Source organism: Oncorhynchus kisutch, unplaced genomic scaffold, assembly GCF_002021735.2.
Source record: "Oncorhynchus kisutch isolate 150728-3 unplaced genomic scaffold, Okis_V2 scaffold915, whole genome shotgun sequence".
NCBI lineage: Eukaryota > Metazoa > Chordata > Actinopteri > Salmoniformes > Salmonidae > Oncorhynchus > Oncorhynchus kisutch.
The window spans coordinates 245550-264831 of record NW_022262860.1 but is presented as its reverse complement, the minus strand read 5'-3'; the positions used below and the strand labels follow the sequence as shown (position 1 = coordinate 264831).

The 19282-nt window shown below is 43.0% G+C and overlaps 1 protein-coding gene across 1 annotated transcript in view; it reads right to left on the bottom strand.

Annotated features, from left to right (window-relative positions):
• Positions 1–19282, bottom strand: part of LOC116363223 (probable lysosomal cobalamin transporter) — a 118625-nt gene that overhangs the window by 47920 nt on the left and 51423 nt on the right. The window contains exon 4 of the mRNA XM_031817028.1: positions 7899–7987. Coding sequence (XP_031672888.1) covers positions 7899–7932 — 34 coding nt within the window. The 5' untranslated portion in view covers positions 7933–7987. The remainder of the gene's footprint in view (positions 1–7898; positions 7988–19282) is intronic.

Below are 19282 nucleotides of genomic sequence, written 5' to 3'. Positions count from 1 at the left end.
ATTTGATGTAGAGCAAAGGTGAGAAGCTGTCTGAGACATGTTGGTGTAAGACCTGGGGGGGTTCTGTCTGTTCAAATAGCTGGTGAGATTATCATGGCGAACCATGGAAAAATACTGCTGTTATGCCCCTTAAGGTTCAAGCACAAGATCAAACACAAGATATTTATCGAACTGTACATGGATAGTAGTAGATATCCAAGCAATCCTGTCATACAGTATAGGTGTTTACAGCGTGTTTAAAGGGGGAATATGGAACAGGGGTCAAGGAGAATAAAACCCTTCACCAGTGACCATAGTATTGTTTTAATCATGTGTCATTACTATTTCTGTACTTAATTATTTTATTTTTTTTACCTTTATTTAACTAGGCAAGTCAGTTAAGAACAAATTCTTATTTTCAATGACGGCCTAGGAACAGTGGGTTAACTGCCTGTTCAGGGGCAGAACGACAGATTTGTACCTTGTCAGCTCGGGGGTTTGAACTTGCAACCTTCCGGTTACTAGTCCAACGCTCTAACCACTAGGCTACTCTGCCGCCCCACTGAGGTGGGGGGGGGGGGGGGGGGTTGGTGAGTAGTTCCCTGATAATATGTTTCATATATTTCCTTTAATCTAAAGGACAGCTTGACACAAGTAATTTCTCCAACAATTGTTTACAGACAGATTATTTCACTTATTCTATCACAATTCCAGTGGGTCAGAATTGTGCCTTTAAACAGCTTGGAAAATTCCAGAAAATTATGTCATGGCTTTAGAAGCTTCTGATAGGCTAATTGACATCATGAGTCAATTGGAGGTGTACCTGTGGATGTATTTCAAGGCCTACCTTCAAACTCAGTGCCTCTTTGCTTGACATCATGGGAAAATCAAAAGAAACTAGTATAAACACCAGCTCTGTCAGGAGGAAAGGGCCAACATTCACCCAACTTATTGTGGGAAGGTTGTGGAAGGCTACCCGAAACGTTTAACCCAAGTTAAACAATTTAAAGGCAATGTTACCAAATACTAATTGAGTGTATGTAAACTTCTGACCCACTGGGAATGTGATGAAATAAATAAACGCTGAAATAAATCACTCTTTACTATTATTCTGACATTTCACATTCTTAAAATAAAGTGGTGATCCTAACTGACCTAAAACAGGGAATTTTTACTAGGATTAAATGTCAAGAATTGTGAAAAACAGAGTTGGAATGTTTTTGTCTAAGGTGTATGTAAACTTCCGACTTCAACTGTATATAGTGCACTACTTTTAACCAGGACCCATGGCATTTGAGATGCAGTCTTGTTATGTCTATGCTATATATCCAATCCAGCCAGACTGAAACCTTCCCCTACGCAACTGAAAACTACCGTAGCCTCATTACTGACAGGAACAAGGATGCTTTTGCCTTACAGGCTTTTTTTATGCTTTTCCAAAACGAAACAGAAATTCACTCAACGGATCCTGAGAGACGAGACCCAGCCAGAAAAATAAAATAGCTCAAATTGAACTGATCATTAATTTAAATGGAATGAATCACTGACTGATCATTCAAATAATTAATAATTTCATGGCAGTGAACCGCTGAGGATAGAATGTTTTGCAAGCATGAAAGACACAGACGGCTTCTGTTCTGTTGTAACCAGTCACCATTACACCCTGAATCTCTGGGGAGCATTTGACCCCATTTAGTTGATGTGAAACAGAAAGCCCTTCGGGGTAGACATTATGCACTGGGACACACCACGATCAGAGCAGTGGGCCAGGGAACACGAACACGAACGCGGTGGTTGTGTGTGTCTGTGGTTGTGTGTGTGTTCCCTGGCCCACTGCTCTGATCCAGGGAACACACCTGGAAGGTAATGAAGCATAAGGTGTTTCAGGTGTTGATTGTGAAAAACAAGTTCATTTTAATACTGATTATTAGTAAGAGGGTGGTGCTAGCACAACCAGGGTACCGATTGACTATTGGTAAGAGGGTGGTGCTAGCACAACCAGGGTACCGATTGACTATTGGTAAGAGGGTGGTGCTAGCATAACCAGGGTACCGATTAACTATTGGTAAGAGGGTGGTGCTAGTACAACCAGGGTACCGATTGACTATTGGTAAGAGGGTGGTGCTAGCACAACCAGGGTACCGATTGACTATTGGTAAGAGGGTGGTGCTAGCACAACCAGGGTACCGATTGACTATTGGTAAGAGGGTGGTGCTAGTACAACCAGGGTACCGATTGACTATTGGTAAGAGGGTGGTGCTAGCACAACCAGGGTACCGATTGACTATTGGTAAGAGGGTGGTGCTAGCACAACCAGGGTACCGATTGACTATTGGTAAGAGGGTGGTGCTAGCACAACCAGGGTACCGATTGACTATTGGTAAGAGGGTGGTGCTAGCACAACCAGGGTACCGATTGACTATTGGTAAGAGGGTGGTGCTAGCACAACCAGGGTACCGATTGACTATTGGTAAGAGGGTGGTACTAGCACAACCAGGGTACCGATTGACTATTGGTAAGAGGGTGGTGCTAGCACAACCAGGGTACCGATTGACTATTGGTAAGAGGGTGGTGCTAGCATAACCAGGGTACCGATTGACTATTGGTAAGAGGGTGGTGCTAGCACAACCAGGGTACCGATTGACTATTGGTAAGAGGGTGGTACCAGCACGACCAGGGTACTGATTGACTATTGGTAAGAGGGTGATGCTAACAAAACCAGGGTACCGATTGAGTATTGGTAAGAGGGTGGTGCTAGCAAAACCAGGGTTGTGGATGACTATTGGCAAGAGAGTGGTGATAGCTAAGCCAGGGTCGTGGGTGACTATTGGTAAGAGGGTGGTGTAGCTAAGCCAGGGTCGCAGGTGACTATTGGTAAGAGGGTGGTGGTAGCAAAACCGTGGGTAACTATTGGTAAGACCAGGGTGGTGGGTGACTATTGGCAAGAGAGTGATGATAGCAAAGCCAGAGTCGTGGTGACTATTTGTAAGTGGGTGGTGGTAGCAAAACTGTGGATAACTATTGGTAAGACCAGGGTCGTGGGTAACTATTGGTAAGAGAGTGGTGATAGCTAAGCCAGGGTCGTGGGTGACTATTGGTAAGAGAGTGGTGGTAGCAAAACCGTGGGTAACTATTGGTAAGACCAGGGTCGTGGGTAACTATTGGTAAGAGAGTGGTGATAGCTAAGCCAGGGTCGTGGGTGACTATTGGTAAGAGAGTGGTGATAGCTAAGCTAGGGTCGTGGTAACTTTTGGTAAGACAGTGGTGGTAGCAAAACCGTGGGTAACTATTGGTAAGACCAGGGTCGTGGGTAACTATTGGTAAGAGAGTGGTGATAGCTAAGCCAGGGTCGTGGTTGACTATTGGTAAGAGAGTGGTGATAGCTAACCCAGGGTCATGGTAACCTTTGGTAAGAGAGTGGTGATAGCTAAGCCAGGGTCGTGGGTAACAATTGGTAAGAGAGTGGTGATAGCTAAGCCAGGGTCGTGGTAACTTTTGGTAAGAGGGGGGTGATAGCTAACCCAGGGTTGTGGATAACTATGGGTAAGAGAGTGATGATAGCTAAGACAGGGCCGCGGATCCAATCCCATATATGAAATCATTATACACTCATTATACTCTGACTTTTGTTAGGAATGTAGAAATAGGCTAGGTGGTTTCACAAAAACACTTTTGATAAGCACCTGCTAAATTACATATAGCCTTTACATTTTGGTTGAAAATGAATTATTATGTCTCCAGTATGGTTGCGAGGCTCAGAGAGAAGACTGGATGTGGGACCAGGATATGAGAGTCTGCGACAGCCTTAACACCCCTCAGAGGAGAGGACAGTAGCTCTCTGCCACACACAGTCACTCAAGGCTATATCATTGGATTACTGTGGAGTCTCTCTCGCTCAAAGAGTTGGAGGGGAAGGAGGGAAGAGGGGAGGGGAAGGAGAGTGTCTATCCACTTTGGGAAATGCAGGGAGAGATAAATTACCACCCTGACTGATCCTCTCAGAGAAACAGAGGGAAGAATGGTTGACTGGAGAGCACGCCCTTGAGCGTATTAAAACCACACACAGATGACTGGCGTTAGAAAAGAAAGTGACATTCAGAGACCAGGTCTAGAAAAGATTGGAACCAATAGTCAGTCTTCACTGCACAAAATAGGAACCAACCCATGTCCCAGATGCAACAGTCAAGCCCTGCTTCAACCTACTAGCCCTGCTTCAACCTACAAGCTCTGCTTCAACCTACAAGCCCTGTTTCAACCTACAAGCCCTGTTTCAACCTACTAGCCCTGCTTCAACCTACAAGCCCTGCTTCATCCTACAAGCCCTGCTTCAACCTACTAGCCCTGCTTCAACCTACTAGCCCTGCTTCAACCTACAAGCCCTGCTTTAACCTACAAGCCCTGCTTCAACCTACTAGCCCTGCTTCAACCTACTAGCCCTGCTTCAACCTACAAGCTCTGCTTCAACCTACAAGCTCTGCTTCAACCTACAAGCCCTGCTTCAACCTACAAGCCCTGCTTCAACCTACAAGCCCTGCTTCAACCTACAAGCCCTGCTTCAACCTACAAGCCCTGTTTCAACCTACTAGCCCTGCTTCAACCTACAAGCCCTGCTTCAACCTACAAGCCCTGCTTCAACCTACAAGCCCTGCTTCAACCTACTAGCCCTGCTTCAACCTACTAGCCCTGCTTCAACCTACAAGCTCTGCAAGAAAGCACAAGCAATTCCAAGCAGCTATTGACGGCGTCCCAAACGGCACCCTACTCCCTACATAGTGCGCTACTTTTGACCATGGCCCAGAAGGGTAATAGGGAGCAATTTGGGATGTAGCCAAGTCGCTGAGGGGATTTCTACACCGGCATGCCTCATTGCACCATTGTGGATAATGTAATGGCCACCCCATTTGAGCTGCAGTCGCTGCAGTTTGTGGCCTAAATTAGCGGTTTGCAGGGCCGGGGTCGGGAGGCTGACTTAGTGAGGAGCGTCTTCCCCCAAGCTCAATTAACCTCCCATCTGGAGTAGGAGAGAGAGGGGGAATTAGCAGAGGGATGATCCTGCCTTAATGTAGTATGGGTCCCAAATTGCACCCTATTCACTGTACTGTATATTACACTACTTTTAAAACAGGGCACTGGTCAAAAGTAGTGCACTATGAAGGGAATAGGGTGCCATTTGGGGGACAGACGCTTCCTCCTGAGCAACACTGACATTTCCCCACAGGAAGGGAGGCTGCAGTAGAAGATCAATAGCCCTGAGGAAGAGGTCAGGCATGGTGGGAGGAGTCAGGAAGGGTGAGGAAAGGCTTGGAGAGAGGGGGGAGGTGGGAGGAGTCAGTCAGGAAGGGTGAGGAAAGCATTGGAGAGAGGGGAGAGGTGGGAGGACAGTCAGGAAGGGTGAGGAAAGCATTGGAGAGAGGGGAGAGGTGGGAGGACAGTCAGGAAGGGTGAGGAAAGGCTTGGAGAGAGGGGAGAGGTGGGAGGATGGTCAGGAAGGGTGAGGAAAGCATTGGAGAGAGAAGAGAGGTGGGAGGACAGTCAGGAAGGATGAGGAAAGCATTGGAGAGAGAAGAGAGGTGGGAGGACAGCCAGGAAGGGTGAGGAGAGGGTCAGAGAGAGGGGAGAGGTGGGAGTACAGTCAGGAAGGGTGAGGAGAGGGTCAGAGAGAGGGGAGAGGTGGGAGGACAGTCAGGAAGGGTGAGGAGAGGGTCAGAGGGAATTGAGGGGTAGGAGGGGTATCAGAAGGGAGGTCGGGAGGGGTAGAAGAGGCGGACAGGGCCAGGATCTGACTGCAGGCCACAGTGGGAAGAGTGTGACAGATGGGTTAACTTCCTCCCCTGATCCCCAGATGCTCCGGAGCAGAGAGAGCCTCCTGATTCCTCTCTTGGAGCTGTGCACAACATGATCCCGGCTGCTGCCTCTTCATGCTCTGCTCCAACTGTAAACCCACCATTAAAGGACTACTTATTAATTCACCTGGTTGGCTATAAACCTGGCTCTGTCACGACTATCTGGAAGCCCAAGATCTAACAAGTACAGTGTACACAGGCATTAGTCCTACATACAGTGTACATAGACATTAGGTCTACATACAGTGTACATAGACATTAGGTCTACATACAGTGTACACAGACATTAGGTCTACATACAGTGTACACAGACATTAGGTCCTACATACAGTGTACACAGGCATTAGGTCTACATACAGTGTACATAGACATTAGGTCTACATACAGTGTACACAGGCATTAGGTCCTACATACAGTGTACACAGGCATTAGGTCTACATACAGTGTACATAGACATTCACATGGACCCACACAGACAGCATACATATGAGGACCATAGAGGACCACTCAACTTGGACTGGCACATTCAAATGCAAGTCACGTTAGGAGAAATAGATAAATATATATATATACGTGTGAACTGCTATAGAGGGAAGGGGTCATACTCGTCACAGTTCTGCAGTGAAGAGAGAACCGTCTTTCTTGAGTGACACATCAAAGCAAGGGAGGTTTTCTCCCTTTTTTTCCAGGAGACAGATGGTTGCGAGTGGCACAATGAGGATGGTTGACATTGACGAGGGAAAATGTTGCCTCTGCCAAGTCCACACGTCACCTCAGTATGCAGCCTTGTGTCAGCCATCCATCCATCGCTCTGTCTGGTCCATACAGCTTTTCAATACCACCACTAAATGGAGATTCATTACCAAGCACACTGAGACAAGTGAGTGATGTGCTGGGTCATTCACGAGGGCTATCTGATCAAAGGACTGAGTGTGGAAACCACATTGAAGCATAAGTGAGGTGGTAACACATCACATTAAGAAGTGACTGTAAATGGTTTATAAGTAGGTTATAAACAGTTAGTATGTAGTTTATAAATCCCTTATAAACAGTTAATATGTAGTTTATAAATCACTTTTAAACAGTTAAAACTTTGTTAGGAATTGTATAATTGTCATTTTGGTAGAACTTTTAAACTGTACCTAAATGTAAAGTGGTATGTAAACCATACCTAAATGTAAAGTGATATGTAAACCATACCTAAATGTAAAGTGATATGTAAACCATACCTAAATGTAAAGTGATATGTAAACCATACCTAAATGTAAAGTGATATGTAAACCATACCTAAATGTAAAGTGATGTGTAAACCATACCTAAATGTAAAGTGTTATTTAAACCATACCTAAATGTAAAGTGATATTTAAACCATACCTAAATGTAAAGTGTTATTTAAACCATACCTAAATGTAAAGTGTTATTTAAACCATACCTAAATGTAAAGTGATATTTAAAGCGTACCTAAATGTAAAGTGATGTGTAAACCATACCTAAATGTAAAGTGATATTTAAACCATACCTAAATGTAAAGTGTTATTTAAACCATACCTAAATGTAAAGTGTTATTTAAACCATACCTAAATGTAAAGTGTTATTTAAACCATACCTAAATGTAAAGTGATATTTAAAGCGTACCTTACTGTAAAGTGTTATTTAAAGCGTACCTTACTGTAAAGTGTTATTTAAAGCGTACCTTACTGTAAAGTGTTATTTAAAGCGTACCTTACTGTAAAGTGTTATTTAAAGCGTACCTTACTGTAAAGTGTTATTTAAAGCGTACCTTACTGTAAAGTGTTATTTAAAGCGTACTTTACTGTAAAGTGTTATTTAAAGCGTACCTTACTGTAAAGTGTTATTTAAAGCGTACCTTACTGTAAAGTGTTATTTAAAGCGTACCTTACTGTAAAGTGTTATTTAAAGCGTACCTTACTGTAAAGTGTTATTTAAAGCGTACCTTACTGTAAAGTGTTATTTAAAGCGTACCTTACTGTAAAGTGTTATTTAAAGTGTACCTTACTGTAAAGTGTTATTTAAATGCACCTTACTGTGAAGTGTTACCAGTCAGACAATACTTACGGTTGTTCCCCAGCTCCTCAAACAGATACTGCATCTTTTCCCACTGGGTACCATTCTGATTAGGTGGGGCTTCAAGAGGAACGAAGGCCCTGCAAAAAAATACTATTCATCAAGAAACCATTGGCTTTATTAGAAGTAAAATATGATATAGCCTGATCCCAGATCTGATGGAAGTTGGCTATACAGCACAAACAGATCTTATGGAAGTTGGCTATACAGCACAAACAGATCTGGGACCAGGCAAGTTAAAATAAGGTTAGAACATGTGATAGCCTACTTTGTAAAGTGAATGTATTAGAGAAACCATGACTTTGGGTATTCTCCAGTGCATTTCTTAATGGAAACACAATGTTTTGATTACTTCCCTTGATAATAATTGCTTCTATCAACAGCCGTCAGCATCATCAGCAGTGCAAAACAACTTTTAGTTTCCCATACACTATTTACATAAAGTTGTCCCTGCTAGACAAGTTTATTTACCTAGCATTGAAGGGAATGTATTCAGGGAACTCTCTTCACTGTCAGAATGTCAAAACATACCCCCCAGTCTGAGTCGAGAGACTAGCTAACACCTGCCACTGAAACCAACAGGATGGAGTGAAATATTGAAATATTCATATTTTTGTATTGAAAGCCTTCTTCAGGGTTGATGACAAAGTTAATTTACTGTTTAATTTCTTTTGGATCTGCAATTAAATGGATCAAGGTGTGCATTTTGTTGGACTAAAATAGACATTGCCAAACACTAACTAGAGATGGAATGTATTCCTGGGAATGGCTTTCACTGTTATTTACTTAGCTGAGTAGGGCAGACCATTTAATTTCCCCAGGAAAACAACAGCATTAATCCAACTACACATTGGCAGAGGGTTAAGTAGCAGCAACAATGACTATTGGTAGAGGGTTTAGTAGCAGCAACAATGACTATTGGTAGTGGGTTTAGTAGCAGCAACAATGACTATTGGTAGAGGGTTTAGTAGCAGCAACAATGACTATTGGTAGAGGGTTTAGTAGCAGCAACAATGACTATTGGTAGAGGGTTTAGTAGCAGCAACAATGACTATTGGTAGTGGGTTTAGTAGCAGCAACAATGACTATTGGTAGAGGGTTTAGTAGCAGCAACAATGACTATTGGTAGAGGGTTTAGTAGCAGCAACAATGACTATTGGTAGTGGGTTTAGTAGCAGCAACAATTACTATTGGTAGAGGGTTTAGTAGAGGCAACAACATCAATGACTATTGGTAGTGGGTTTAGTAGCAGCAACAACATCAATGACTATTGGTAGTGGGTTTAGTAGAGGCAACAACATCAATGACTATTGGTAGTGGGTTTAGTAGCTGCAACAACATCAATGACTATTGGTAGAGGGTTTAGTAGCTGCAACAGCATCAATGACTATTGGTAGAGGGTTTAGTAGTGACAACAACATTAATGACTATTGGTAGAGGGTTAAGTAGTGGCAACAACATCAATGACTATTGGTAGACAGTTAAGTAGTGACAACAACATCAATGACTATTGGTAGAGGGTTTAGTAGCGGCAACAACATCAATGACTATTGGTAGAGGGTTTAGTAGTGACAACAACATTAATGACTATTGGTAGAGGGTTAAGTAGTGGCAACAACATCAATGACTATTGGTAGACAGTTAAGTAGTGACAACAACATCAATGACTATTGGTAGAGGGTTTAGTAGCGGCAACAACATCAATGACTATTGGTAGACAGTTTAGTAGTGACAACAACATCAATGACTATTGGTAGAGGGTTTAGTAGTGACAACAACATCAATGACTATTGGTAGACATTTTAGTAGTGACAACAAATTCAATGACTATTGGTAGACATTTTAGTAAGTGACAACAAATTCAATGACTATTGGTAGAGGGTTTAGTAGTGGCAAAAACATCAATGACTATTGGTAGAGGGTTTAGTAGCACAACGTCTTGAAATAAATGCAATGCAATCCTTTAAAGTGAGAGTAGGTTGTAGCTTTGACAATGCTTTTCACACTAGCCAAATCTAATCAATAGATAACAGAATGATTCATTTCTTTCTTTGTCTATTTGTCTGTTTGTGTACAAACCAAAACAAGGCCTTGAACTCAGTTTTTTTTGCAGTCTATTGTTGAGACCTTTACCTTCTCCACCGCAGCCTGTCCTACCCATCCAATTACTTTTAGAATTAACAGGCAATTCATCTAATTATGACGTTTAAACTACGACCCAAATTGCACCCCATTCCCTTTACAGTGCACTATTGTTTCCAGGGCCCCTAGGACTCTGGTCAAAAGTAGTGCACTAACTAGGGAATAGGTGCTATTTAGGATCCCAGGATAAATTTTTTGCTGCCGTTAACACATTGCTAGTGCCAAACCACGTTCGCTGGCAATTTCGACCTGTTAAAGCCAGCACTGTGCTATTTTCAAACTGTTATGCAAGGATTAGTAATTGACCTGTTTAATATCAGCACACTTGCGGTCAGATGGGAGGGGTGGAAATATTTGAAGTGTGTCCTTAAAAACATGATCCAGGGTGCTAATTTCAGGCAGCGCTGATATTTAAGAACAACCAAAAGCTGGTTTTGATTTGATTTGATTTCTTAGGAACCCCATTAGTGACACCAACGATGACAGCTGGTCTGACTGGGGTCCGACACATCGCGAAAAATACATTACAGACAGAAGACTTACATACATTTATAAACATGAAAATGTAGTCTCTGTGTGTGTGTGTGTGTGCATCTATTAGTTCCACATACATGTCAGTACATACACACAACAAGTAGGTCACATGGGGGAGAGGCGTTGAAACAAGGTTTGGCTGTTCACTATATAAGATGGAAGGGAGTTCCATGCACTCTGTAATGGCTCTGTAAAATACTGTACGTTTTCTTGAATTTGTTCTGGACCTGGAGACTGTGAAAAGACCCCTGGTGGCACGTCTGGTGGGGTAAGTGTGTGTCAGAGCTGTGTGTAAGTTGACTACGCAAACATTATGGAACTTCCAAAACATTGTTTCTTATGAAAACAAGAAATCAGTTGTTTGTTATAAAAACAAGAAGTCAGTCTTTCCTCAAGTCTTAGCCAAGAGAGACTGACATGCATAGTATTTATATCAGCACTCTGACTACAATGAAGAGCAAGACGTCCCGCTTTGTTCTGGGCCAGATGCAGCTTAACTAGGTATTTATTTGCAGATCTCGACCACATGACTGGACAATAATCAAGATAAGATAAAACTAGACCCTGCAGGACTTGCTTTTTGGTGTCAAAAAAGCTGAGCATTTCTTTATTAAGTACATACCTCTTTACAACCATTGAATCTAAATGTTTTGACCACGACAATTTACAATCTAAGGTAACACTAAGTAATTTAGTCTCCTCAACAGCCACATCATTAATTACCAGATTCAGCTGAGGTCTAGAGCTTAGGGAATTATTTATACCATATACAATGTTCTTAGTTTTAGAGATGTTCAGGACTAGTTTATTATTGGCCACCCACTCCAAAACAACTCCTTGTTAAAGGTTTCAGTGACTTCATTAGCTGTGGTGACTGACGCGTATATGGTTGAGTCACCAGCATACATGGAAGTGCATCGACGACGTCGTCCCCACAGGGACTGTACGTACATATCCCAACCAGAAGCCATGGATCCCAGGCAACATCATATCGAGCTAAAGGCTAGAGCTGCCGCTTTCAAGGAGCGGGAGCCTAATTCGGACGCTTATAAGAAATCCCTCTATGCCCTCAGATGAACCATCAAACAAGCAAAGCGTCAATACGGGATTAAGATTGAATCCTACTACACCTGCTCGGACGCTCGACGGATGTGGCAGGGCCTGAAGACTATTAAGGATTACAAAGGAATACCCAGACACAAGCTACCCAGTGACGCGAGCCTACCAGACGAGCTAAATGCCTTTTATGCTCACGTCGAGGCAAGCAACACTGAAGCATGCACAAGAGCACCAGCTGTTTTGGATAACTGTGTGATAATGCTCTCGGTAGCCGATGTGAACAAAACCTTTAAAAAGGTTAGCATTTACAAAGCCGCTGGGCCAGACGGATTACCAGGACGTGTACTCAAATCATGCGCGGACCAACTGTGAAGTGTCTTCACTGACATTTTCAACCTCTCCCTGACCGAGTCAGTAATACCTACATGTTTCAAGCAGACCACCATAGTTCCTGTGCCCAAGGAAGCAAAGGTAACCTGCCTAAATGATTATCACCCCGTGGCACTCACGTCGGTAGCCATGAAGTGCTTTGAAAAGCTGGTCATGGCTCACATCAACAGCATCCTCCCAAACACCCTGGACCCACTCCAATTTGCATACCGCCCCAATAGATGACCAATCTCAATCGCACTCCACACTGCCCTTCCTCACCTGGACAAAAGGAACACCTATGTGAGAATGCTGTTCATTGACAACAGCTCAGCGTTCAACACCATAGTGCCCACAAAGCTCATCACTAAGCTAAGGACTCTAGGACTAAACACCTCCCTCTGCAACTGGAACCTGGACTTCCTGACGGACCCCATTCTCTTTTTGTACACTGCTGCTACTCGCTGTTGATTATCTATGCATAGTCACTTCACCCCCACCTACATGTCCACATTACCTCAACTAACCTGTACCCCCACACACTGACTCGGTACCGGTGCCCCCTGTTTATAGCCTCGTTATTGTCATTCTTATTGTGTTACTTTTAATTATTACTTTTTATTTTAGTCTACTTGGTAAATATTTTCTTAACTCTTCTTGAACTGCACTGTTGGTTCAGGGCTTGTAAGCAAGCATTTGACGGTAAAGTCTACACAGTTTGATTTGAAACACATGGTGTGTTTAATGCCAGTGGCAGGTCATCTCTATCCTGGACATTTTCTAACATCATTACATTTTACATGTATTTATTGTTGTTGCTTGTTTAATTTAATGAAGTTAAATTTATTAGAATGATTCACCATCCTGGTTTTAGTAGTAACGTGGTTGGTTATGGCATGAATTTTGACAGCAGAAATACAGCCTATCTAGACATGATGCACACTGCCAATATGAACATGGAACAACACTAATGTGGAACAACAGTAATGTGTAGAGTAGACTAATGTGGAACAACAGCAATGTGTAAAGTAGACTAATGTGGAACAACAGTAATATGTAGATTAGCCTAATGTGGAACAACAGTAATGTGTAAAGTAGACTAATGTGGAACAACAGTAATATGTAGATTAGCCTAATGTGGAACAACAGCAATATGTAGATTAGCCTAATGTGGAACAACAGTAATGTGTAAAGTAGACTAATGTGGAACAACAGTAATATGTAGATTAGACCAATGTGGAACAACAGTAATGTGTCGATTAGCCTAATGTGGAACAACAGTAATGTGCTGTGTTGTTATGTGTTGCTGTCATGCTATGCTGTTGTCTTAGGTCTCTCTTTATGTAGTGTTGTCTCTCTTGTCTTGATGTGTGTTTTGTCCTATACATTTTTTATCTCAGCCCCTGTCCCTGCAGGAGGCCATTTGCCTTTTGGTAGGCCGTCATTGTAAATAAAAATGAGTTCTTAACTGAATTGCCTTGTCAAATAAAAGGTAGGGAGGTTGGAGGGACGCCATGTGTGACTGACGTGTTTTCCGTTTGCTCCCGCATTATTCTGAAAGTTTATGTGAATTTTGCAGCAGAACCGTATTTATTTTCAAATATTAGTTTGGTGATCCCTTTCCGTAAAAACCAAGACTACTTTGCTTTCGAATGTCGACGGAACATAAGGCCAAAAACATGACTTTGAGAAAAACCCGGCCCACAAGACCCACTCTCATCACCGCCCTCTCCTGAGTCTGAGGGCCAGGGGACTCACACTTTACCTGGGGGTGCGGCTTGGCCTGACGGCGCTGAAATGAACATTCTCGTGGCCATCAAACTACTACGCTCTGAGATAGTTGGAATGAAAACGGAGGTAGTTGCTACGATTGAGGCACAAATACAGGAGGTTTCTTATACTTTAAAAGCAGATCTAACCATCCTGCGGAACGAGACTGTGCCAGCAATCACATCAATCAAAACAACAACAGATTTGCACAATACAATGACTGCAGCACTGGAGACCTCCGCTACCAATGTCTCCGACTTAACCACCTCCCTGGAAGCTGACGTGAAACACCTGGCTGTGGATTTGAAAAAGGTGCAGGAGAGTTGTGTGAGTTTAGAGGGATTCTCTCACCTCAATAACTGAGACTGGTATCAGTCCCAGAATCAGCGGAAATGCCTCACGCCACGGATTTAGTTTCTGGGCTGCTGAAGGATGTTCTTGCCTTGGATGAGAAGCCCCTGATTGATCGTGCCCACCGGTCTCTGCGCCCAAAGCCCTGGGATGGTGAGAGGCCCTGTGACATAATTCTTAGAGTGCACTTTTTCCATGAGAAGATGGAGATTCTCCGACGAGCCGGCAATACCACTCTGAGCTTTCAACGACAGAGCTTCTCCATCTACCAGGACAACTCCCCCACTATTTCCAAGCAGCGCACAACTTTCGGGCAGGCCAAATGACTACTACTACACCATCCAGGTGTGAAGTATGGACTGTGATTCCCGGCCGTTTATGGCTATCTCATGATGGTAAAGACCACACATTTGAGTCTCCGGATGAGGCTATGGCTCACATTCAACGTCACATCAAGAAGTCTAGAACTTGCTCATAGATCAGCATCTGTTGCTTGCGAACTGTGGATAGCATGTAGCCCACATGTGGTACAATTATGTTTAGTTATAACATGCTAGTCTTGTATAGTTGGGGAGTTGGCGAACCCATTCAGGATTATTTGATGTGATCTAATGTTTTGATCATCTAGTGTGCTTGCCTTACAAGCATTCAGTCATTTTAATTTCATTGTATTAAGGTTTTACTTAACTCCTTTGTTTCAAGGCTGTCTCGTTCACCTATTCAGTTTGTTTACATAGTGTCTCAGTGACTCAAAATATTTCAGGTTATTTGTTTACAGCATCCATTTGTACCGACCCAGTAAACAGTAAATGTTCCAAGGCTACACGTTTTTGGGTCTTCAGTTCAATTTGAAAGGTTTGAACGTCATTTATGCCCAGCAAACGTTCAACGTTGCGCACACATAGTTTAGTCTTGGCTGTAAGTTGTCTTAGCGTCAAACTAGACTATTATTATTATTTTTTGATCTGTTATAAGACTGGGAATATAATTATATACATCTACAAGTGGTGCTTTTGTAATTTAGTTTGCACAAGGGATTCACTTTTATTTTTCTCTTGTTTTGCTGCTTGATCCACTAACACAAAACGCAACTTTAAAGAGCGGGACTGTGGGTTTAGGTTTAACACCGCAATCTCATAGACATACTGTGTGAAGAGAACACGTTCTATTTAGGCTTGTACCTCATTTGGGGAGGTTCTGTCTGGGATGGGGGACGGGGTTTGGGGGAGGAAGGAGGTTGAATTGTTCAGTTCTAATGTTGTCATTCTGTCTTTTTTCTGTACTTTTTCCAAATATCTTGCACCGTACATTATTACTCTGAGACAAGTTATTCTGGGGTTTTTGGGGTACTCATTGCTTTTCCGATCTATGCTCTAATGACAGGGTTGTATAACGGGAGTGCTCAGGGTGGCCAAAATAAGTTCATTTCGTGGAACATCAAAGGCGTTAACAACCCTGTGAAGCGTAAGAGGGTGTTGACACACTTAAAAGGTTTGAATGCAAATGTTGCAGTTCTACAAGAGACTCACTTGAGGACTGGTGAGCATTTTAGGATGAGTAGGGACTGGGTATGTCAAGTGTTCCACTCTAACTTTCATAGTAAATCAAGAGGTGCTGCCATTTTGGTTGATAAATCTACTCCCTTTGTAGCTTCTGAGGGAGCTACAAAAAACCGTCCGGACCCACTTCTTAGAGCAGAAAGTCTCGCAATATGCTGACGACCTCCTTTTGTTTATCCCCAACACTGATACCTCATTACCACATGCCTTATCTGTTCTTAAAAAGTTTGGATCAATCTCAGGGTACAAGCTGAATCTAGGCAAGAGTGAACTTTTTCCTGTAAATAAGGCTGCTTTAAAGTGCTCTTTTACAAGTTTTCAGTTTAGGATTGTCCGGGATCAATTCACTTACTTGGGAGTTAAAGTGACAAGGAAATATTCCAATTTGTTTCAGGAAAACTTTGTTGCTCTAGCAGAGAGTTTGAAACAATATTTTACTTTTTGGAATTCGCTACCTCTTTCTCTTATCGGAAGGATTAATGTCATTAAAATGAATGTGTTGCCCAAATTATTATATTTATTTCAATGTTTACCCATTTTAAATCCAAAATCTTTTTTTAATTCACTGGATCAAACATTCATGTATTTTATTTGGGATGGCAAGGTACCACGGATTGGTAGAAAACATTTACAGAAGCCTAAGGTGGTTTAGCTCTGGCAAATTCCCAGACATACTATTGGGCTGCAAATTTCAGAACCCTTTTGTACTGGCTACAAGCTGATCCTACTGGCCCTAGACCACTCTGGGTCCAGATGGAGTCTGAATCGTGTAAACATGCACTTTCTTCTGTGTTGTGCTCATCTCTCCCAGTGTCCCTAGGCAAAAGGTGTGTCAACCCAATTGTAAAGCAGTCTCTTAAAATTTGAAATAAGTTCCGTTTAGCCTTTAGCCTCCGAGGCTTTTCTCTATCAGGCCCAAACAGAACATTTTATTTCCTCCATCTTTGAATGATGGGGCTTTTGCCATCTGGCACTCACTAGGCCTCTCCTCACTAGCCCAATTATTATTTGATGATACATTTGCCTCTTTTGCTCAGCTACAGGAAAAGTTCAACCTCCCCCAATCCCACTTTTTCCGTTATCTCCAGACTCGGAACTTTGTCAGAGCTAACACACCTGAATTACCCCATAGGCCTGCGAATACAGCTATAGAGAGCATCTTTGAGCTGAACAAGATTCCTAGGGGAGCAATTTCAGATGTATTTGCAATCATTGACTTACAGAACCCTTCTTTGGTGCCTTTAAAGACTCGATGGGAAAAGGATTTGGGGGAGGAACTTGGGGAAAACACCTGGGAATCTGTGCTGCACAGGGTGCATTCATCCTCTTTTAGCTCTTTTGGGGCTGTCATAAAGTGTCAGGTTTCTGGGATTTTAATATTTAAATGCTTCTCTGATATATATACACTGCTCAAAAAAATAAAGGGAACACTAAAATAACACATCCTAGATCTGAATGAATGAAATATTCTTATTAAATACTTTTTTCTTTACATAGTTGAATGTGCTGACAACAAAATCACACAAAAATGATCAATGGAAATCAAATTTATCAACCCATGGAGGTCTGGATTTGGAGTCACACTCAAAATTAAAGTGGAAAACCACACTACAGGCTGATCCAACTTTGATGTAATGTCCTTAAAACAAGTCAAAATGAGGCTCAGTAGTGTGTGTGGCCTCCACGTGCCTGTATGACCTCCCTACAACGCCTGGGCATGCTCCTGATGAGGTGGCGGATGGTCTCCTGAGGGATCTCCTCCCAGACCTGGACTAAAGCATCTGCCAACTCCTGGACAGTCTGTGGTGCAACAGTGGCGTTGGTGGATGGAGCGAAACATGATGTCACAGATGTGCTCAATTGGATTCAGGTCTGGGGAACGGGCGGGCCAGTCCATAGCATCAATGCCTTCCTCTTGCAGGAACTGCTGACACACTCCAGCCACATGAGGTCTAGCATTGTCTTGCATTAGGAGGAACCCAGGGCCAACCGCACCAGCATATGGTCTCACAAGGGGTCTGAGGATCTCATCTCGGTACCTAATGGCAGTCAGGCTACCTCTGGCGAGCACATGGAGGGCTGTGCGGCCCCCCAAAGAAATGCCACCCCACACTATGACTGACCCACCGCCAAACCGGTCATGCTGGAGGATGTTACAGGCAGCAGAACGTTCTCCACGGCGTCTCCAGACTCTGTCACGTCTGTCACATGTGCTCAGTGTGAACCTGCTTTCATCTGTGAAGAGCACAGGGCGCCAGTGGCGAATTTGCCTATCTTGGTGTTCTCTGGCAAATGCCAAACGTCCTGCATGGTGTTGGGCTGTAAGCACAACCCCCACCTGTGGATGTCAGGCCCTCATACCACCCTCATGGTGTCTGCTCAAACGGTCAGAAACAGACACATGCACATGTGTGGCCTACTGGAGGTCATTTTGCAGGGCTCTGGCAGTGCTCCTCCTGCTCCTACTTGCACAAAGGCGAAGGTAGCAGTCCTGCTGCTGGGTTGTTGCCCTCCTACGGCCTCCTCCACGTCTCCTGATGTACTGGCCTGTCTCCTGGTAGCGCCTCCATGGTCGGAGGTCACCACCTGCAGAACCACTCCTTTATTGGGGGTGTCTTGCTAATTGCCTATCATTTCCACCTATTGTCTAACTCATTTGCACAACAGCATGTGCAATTTATTGTCAATCAGTGTTGCTTCCTAAATGGACAGTTTGATTTCACAGAGGTGTGATTGACTTGGAGTTACATTGTGTTGTTTAAGTGTTCCCTTTATTTTTTTGAGCAGTGTATATATGACACTCTTCTAGATCTGGAGTACTGCCCATAGGTACCCCCCTGTCAAGAATCCAGTTGGACACTGTTGCTTATACAACTATTTTAGCTAGACGGCTAATACTACAGACCTGGAAGATGGCAGCTCCCCCATCTTATAAATATTGAGTTAGAGATGTGTTGTGCTCTCTGAAACTAGAAAAAATGCAATACACGTGGGAACCCCATACTGTTTTATGAGGCTTGGGCTCCATTCCGGTCTTACTTCAAACAGTCCATCCTCTGATGGCATTCATATTAAAACAAGTCTGTATTTGCGGTCTGTAAGTCTGGATGAGCATTTCTTTGTGGGGTTAAGGTTGTTGATGTGCTTATTGATTGTGACCTGCAGATGCCTTGTTCATCTTGCCCGGTCAGAGACTAAAATGTGAGCTTGTTTTGCCCAGTTTTTTTTTGTACATTTTGTTCACGCTTACATAAAACTACAAATAAAATGTTAAAGCATGGTAAACTTTATATTGGGTCCAGTGGATGGGCGGTCTGTGGCCATGACTGGCTGTGAGTGGCTGCATTTCTCCACCCTTATTCCTTGACTGTATACAGGAACAATGGTGAGGTGTTTGCTCTGTCCCTGTACTACAGATTGCCCTTTAACCTTTGTAGCCTTCTGCCCGGTGTGTTTAACTTGTCTAAAGTACGGTATCTTTAAAGCTCATTTTATTTTATTTAAAATAAATTCTAGTTGAGTATATGATTTATATTGTTTGTGTTGTCTTGTGTGTAAAACTGAATAAACAGAGTTTTCAAAAAGGTAAAA